This window comes from Benincasa hispida, chromosome 7 (genome assembly GCF_027475165.1).
Source record: "Benincasa hispida cultivar pf3 chromosome 7, pf3_genome.v1.1, whole genome shotgun sequence".
Lineage (NCBI taxonomy): Eukaryota > Viridiplantae > Streptophyta > Magnoliopsida > Cucurbitales > Cucurbitaceae > Benincasa > Benincasa hispida.
The window spans coordinates 61,783,796-61,790,275 of record NC_143484.1 but is presented as its reverse complement, the minus strand read 5'-3'; the positions used below and the strand labels follow the sequence as shown (position 1 = coordinate 61,790,275).

At 33.1% G+C, this 6,480-nt stretch overlaps 1 protein-coding gene across 1 annotated transcript; it reads left to right on the top strand.

Annotated features, from left to right (window-relative positions):
* The first annotated feature begins 419 nt into the window (after positions 1-419).
* Positions 420-3,602, top strand: LOC150035314 (serine/threonine-protein kinase-like protein At5g23170). Its single transcript, XM_090315344.1, has 3 exons — positions 420-1,285; positions 1,707-2,264; positions 3,439-3,602. The coding sequence occupies exons 1-2, from the start codon at positions 744-746 to the stop codon at positions 2,179-2,181; spliced, it is 1,017 nt and encodes a 338-aa protein (XP_090171470.1). The 5' UTR covers positions 420-743; the 3' UTR covers positions 2,182-2,264; positions 3,439-3,602.
* The last annotated feature ends 2,878 nt before the right edge of the window (positions 3,603-6,480 follow it).

The following is a 6,480-nucleotide window of genomic DNA, read 5'->3' as shown; positions in this document are numbered from 1 at the left end:
AATTATTGCTTTTGTTTATAGGGGACAATTTTTGAATTTTGGAAAAAAAATTCTTAGGTTTTGGAAAGAAGAGAAGTTCATAATCGCCCATATTGAGAAACTTTCCTTACCTGCGTTTTTAATATTATTAGTATTATTATATTTTTTTAAAAATCTGAATAAATAAATTAAATCAGACTTTTGTGTAAAATAAATATTTATTATGGAAGTCATATATAAAAATAAGAATTTATAATTAAGTGTAGTTATTTAGCTACCGCATAGAAACACCAAATCCAAAGCTTATCAAATAATTAGGAAATCCTAAATTATTCAAACAATAATAGAAAAACCCCATTTATTCACTACGTCATTATACAACCACCTCTTGGTTTACTTACAAATATTAATTCGAATTCAACGCTCCATCCATTTCAATTACAAAATAGAAGCAGCCCATCAAATTTACAAAACCAATGATGTGTTGCACCCCCAAATTCCAAAATTCCTAAGCATAGAAAAAAAAAGTGGATAAATTCTTTTTTTTTTCCCAATAAAGCAAAGAAGCTAATGGGCGTGGGCGTGGCATCATAGACAACTCTTCAATTCACTTTTTCCCAGATTCCATTTTTTTCCTTTCTTCAATAATTTCCCACTCATCCAAAAAAAAAAAAAAGCTGCAACAACAGTAGTAGGCACGGCAGCAGCCACCAGCAACCTCCCTTTATAATTTACCTTCAAAACCCACAAACTCCTACTTGAAAATGATTGAGCTATTTGAGTACCAACAACTTCTATACGCCACAGATGGATTTTCACCTGCAAGAATCATAGGTAAAGGATCTCATGGATGGGTTTACAAAGCAATACTTGAAGACAATCGAGTTGTTGCTGTGAAAAAGCCACTCTTAGAGAGTAGTTACTTGAAAGTGGAAAACGAAGCCCGGGTTCTATGGTCTCTGCGCCAAAGCCCGTTGGTGGTTAACTTTCTTGGAACCACTCTGGACTCTCCTACTTACAAATACAAGCTTCTGGTTATGGAGTTCTTGCCCAATGGCTCGCTTCATGATTTGCTACTCGCACCCGAACCTGCACCCATCCCTTGGACCAGACGGCTCCATATAATCACGCAGATCGCACGTGCCGTGCATTTTCTTCATCAAGCTAACCCTTTGGTCATTCATAGAGATATCAAGGCTGAAAATATCCTCTTTGATTCTAATTGGGATCTCAAATTGGCGGATTTCGGGCTGGCGGTGTCCGCGGTGGCGTCCAATAGCGGCGGCAAACCAGCTGGAACAATCGGGTATTGGTTTAAATCTTCAACTTTCCTAAAATATTTTAGAGATATTTTTACTTTATTCTATTTTGTTAATGGTTTATGGATATTTTTACTGTATTCTATTTTAAATCATCTAAATAAACATTATTTTCCATTTTTCCTTCTAAGATCTTACCAACGTGGTAAGAATCACTGTACATAAATAGATAATAGAGGAAAATAGACGAGAAGATTAAAAAAATCCCGATGTAATGAAGAATCGCTACTAGTTTGCTATTTGATTTGATTAATGTATTTGACATTAATACTTCCACTTAAATAAGTAGTCTAAGCGTGTGAAGGTTATGTATCAGGAGTTTTAAAATGAAATTATAATTTTATGTAAAACTACCATTTCACTTATGAAAATTTATGATTTGGATAACTGATGCAATCATTTATACAGGGGCGGCGGTACACCCGCCGGAACAATCGGGTATTTGGATCCAAGTTACACGACGGCAAGCAAACTAAGCACAAAAAGCGACGTGTTCAGCTTCGGAGTGGTTGTGTTAGAAGTGATTAGCGGTAGAAAAGCAATGGATATTTCAAAATCCCCGGCTTCGATAGTGGAGTGGGCGAGGCCATTGATAGAAAAGAAAAAATTCGAAGAAATTTATGACGGGAGAATGGCGGTGCCGCAGTGGGCGGAGGGGAGGCTGCAGAAAGTGGCGGAATTGGCCGGGCGATGTGTTTGTATGGAGCAGTGGCTGCGGCCATCCATGGCGGAGATTGTGGAAGCCATGGAAATGGAAATGAGTGGTTGTTTTTGGTGTTGTATTCAATTTCAACCACCAAAATTCTTCAGATTCAGAATCAGAAGACGGCGGAAAAAGAAGGGACTTGGTCAGATGTTGGAAAGTGTTATGTCGTTGTCGTAGAGGAAGTGCTTACAAAAACAAAGGGCTGAAGAAGAGCAGTTCAATTCCGAAAATGGACAAAACACAAAGGCTATCGGTATTAGGTAACAAAACACATGACTTCGCCCAATCCCTGCTTCTATGGATTTTGTTTGTTTTGCGTGTATTTGTTAGGGTAAAATATATATAATTTAGTTTCTACAGGGTCTCTAAATTTAAAAATATTATTTTTTTGGGTCAAATTTGATTTTAATTTTGTCTTTAGGTTTATAGAGTAACGATTAGTTGGATCCATATCACATTTTCCATTTACAAAAAAAGAAAAAAAAACACATAGAAATTATTTATTAGACAACTTTTTGGGCTAGACGCATGAGCTAACACTTAACTCGTTTGGTTTCCTTCAAAATATTGTGATTTGGGTAATGGTTGGGTGCATCCCTATTCCATGCATCTCCTTCATTCACAAAATATTGATCATCATATGACGTCCCATTTTTTTTTAATATCTCTTTTAAAAAAAGAAAAGTTTATCATGTGAAAACTTTTGATTAGATACTTGGGTGGGCTGCATAAGGAGAGGTGCAGTTCGGGATGCATCAAAATATTTTTTTTTTATATAATTTTATCCTTGAGATTTGAGTTTTGTTTTAACTTATTCATTGGATTTAAAGATTTAAACTTTTATCTTCGATTTTTCATTGAATATTTACTATTCATGTTATTAGTTATTTTTAAAAGAATTATAATTAATTAAGTTTAACTATTTTTCCATTACTATTAAAATTCAATTTAAATTTTTACTTTATTATTATTTTAAATTAATTAATATATATTAATGCCAAATACTAAAATTTATATTTAGTAAACAAATTAAGGTTCAAAGTATAAATCTTGAAATACAAGAACTCAATTGAAACCAAAATCAAATTTAAGGATAAAATTGTAGCATTTTGAAACTTAAAAGATCAACTTATAATCAAATTCAAAACTTAAATACCAAAAGTGTAAATTTTTTAAACTTATGAACTAAATAATAAAGATATATTTTTTTGTGGATTATTTTACAGGCTGTTTTTAAATATAGAAAAATGAATCATGATATTTATCACTAATAGCAAAATATCACCAACTATCCATAATAAATCGTACATGTGATATTTTACTATTAATTGTGAATATTTTTAACAGATTTGTTATTTAAAATAATTTTTCCTGTTTGACTGCGAATTTAATTAGAGTGACATTTAATGTTAAATTACTCTTTCTTTGTGGCAGTTGGGATTTCAAGCATTATGGATGATGTTGAAGGTAGGCCTATGGGCTCTCTCTCCACTCCACTATGAAACCTCAAAGCTCAAACATAAAGTCTAAATTTGAATGGTCGTTGTAAATAATTGACTAGGCAATACTCACATAATTAAATATACCCATTCACATTATTCAAGGTCTCAACCACTATTTTATATCTACCACCTCACAAAACCCAATAATTCTCTCCTCATAATAAAATGTCTACACCTTTATTAGAAAATTTTTCTAATATCACCCAAATATTATACTCACTTTATTCATACTAGAAATTTTTCTTCATAAATATATATTTTTAATATTAATAGAACCACAAACACGATGGTTTGAAAAAACATGTTAACATGATAAACAATAGAGGAAGACACTACTTTAATAATAGAAAACTTTCTCACCATTTTGGACTCCAAATGTTTAAGTGCATGTTTGAGAGTGATTTTAAAATTAGTAGATTCACAATCACTTCAAATCCCTCTTTTTATGACTCAAAATTATTTTAACGTTTGATTTTACACTTTTAGATATATTAATTTCTATATCATCAAAAGTGATTTTGAATAATTAAAAGTACATTTCAAAGTGTTTTTATAAATGACATAAGTAATTATAATAATTTTAGAGATTATTTTATGTGGTAAATCTCTCATACACATATCCAACTAATGTGTTTTCGGCATAAGTTTAGAGATTGTTTTGCAAAAATGAAGAAATGTTTTTATTGGAGTGTGATGTTTGCCAAAAACATTATAATGCTTTGGATCCATTTGGATTAACTTGAGATAAAGTTTTTTTTTAAAAAATAAAAAAACTCATTTTTATTTAAACATTTTTAACAAAAATTGTTGAAGATACACTTCAAAAGTTATTTTGAGTGGTTGCCTAATACTCTAATTTTTTTTTTCCAAAATGATTTATTTTTCAAATTATACACTTGAAAATGCATGCCAAACACATCCTAAATATTGAATTTGACATAATTTTGATATAGTAGAAAATTTGTTTTTGCGTATTATTCTATTTTATATTCAAGAGAAAAAACATCTCGATCTAACTCATATATATAGGTGTTGGGTTTTATGTCCTAAAACTCGTGATTTGTAAACAATAGAACTTATTCTGAAAATTCAATAAGTTGTTATCGAATATATTGTTTTTTAGAAATCCAATAAACCTAAGTCCCTTGACTATTATATGAGTACTTGAACTTTATGTAGAGACATACAAGTAGATGAGGTTCGAGTAAATAGTCAAAATGATCTATAGTATATGAATAAGGGTGGGTACCTTATTCTGGTAACACTATTTGGATGCGACCTACTCTGTAGTTGTTACAAAGAGTTGTAAAGTGCTACATATGAAGTGATCCTAATTCGTGCATGTTTTGACATGAGGAGTGGAAGCGTCTTGTGCAAATGAGTTTTGTGCAAGATCGGACCACGAAACCAGTCACTCTTACTTTATAGCGTTGTTTACTGTTTAAGACTGACTATTTCAAAGCGATGACCTAGGTAACTTGACCTTAATCCTGAGCTAATTATGAACTTCTGTTTGTTTGGGATTATCCTTTGATCTGCAAATGATGATAGGAGACCAATGTCTCTGTTCAATAAGCCTCCCATTTTGGGGATAAAACTGGATGAATAGTTGGGGACATAGGGTGCAAGATGGAATTCACTCCTACCCGATTAGGGTTAGTAGAGAGGTTATTCCCTTTAAGTGTTGAATCTGGGTCTGGAACAATAGGTCTCACCCTCTCATTGCCTCAAGAGGGATTCGATTTGTTGATTGGATCACAAATCAATTGTTCATTAGGGGATCAGTGGGACTTGAGGAACAAGAGGTAATTTCGGGGGTAAAACAGAGATTCGACCCAACCGTTATAACAAACAACCTGTGAAGGGTTAACTTACTGATCGTGGTTATATCGAGTGGACATAATATATCTACAGTGAAGGGAATTCAACTATGGACTTTAGTGGAATCATCCATTAGTTAACGAATGGGGGCTAGTTCGGTCTAATGAGTTTAACCGATTAATTTTGAATCGTTGGAGCCCATGATCTGTAGGTCCGCATGTTGGATTTTATGTCCTAAAACTCGTAGTTTGTAAATTAATAAATATATTCTGTTTTGTTTTTCGATAAAGTTGTTATTGAAATTGTAATCTTGAATCCAATAAACTAAGGTTCCGAAGCTATTTAATATAATTTGAACTTTATGTAGTGACATAAATGTGGATCAAGTTCAAATATATAGCCAAAATGGTCTATAGTATATGAATAAGGTTGGGCGCCTTATTCTGGGGATACTATGGATGCGACCCACTTTGTAAATAGTACAAACGATGTGATCCTGAATCGTTCATATAGAGATATGTGAGTGGGGGCATCCTATGTAAAGAGTTTACATAAAACTGAACCATGAAATAGTCACTTTTTATGTTCTAAATGCCGTTTTATGTATAAAACTGACTATTTCGTTAATTGATGACCTAGGTAATTTAATCTTAATCCTAAGCTAACTATGAACTCCTATTCACTCGAAATTATTCTTAGATCTGCATAGGTGAGGGCAACTCCATATCGCTGGCCTAATAAGCCTCCCATTTCAGGGGTAAAATCGGGTGGATAGTTGGGAACATAGGGTGCAAGACGGAATTCACTCTTACCCGTTATAGGGATAGTAGATAAGTTGTTCCCTTTAGTACTGAATCCAGGTCTTGAACAAGGGGCCCCACCCTCTCCTTGGCTCGAGAGGGATTCGGTTTATAGGTTGGACCTTAAACCAATTGTTCATTAGATGATTAATGGAACTTAAGGAACAAGATGTAGTCTTGGGGGTAAAATGGTTTTTATGACCCAGCCGAGATTACGAACAACTTGTGAAGGATTAACTTACTCATCATGGTTATATCAAATGGATACAAATATATCTATAGTGAGGGGAGTGCAACTATGGGACTTTAGTGGAATGACTTGTTAGTTAACGAATGTTGATTAGTCTCGTCTA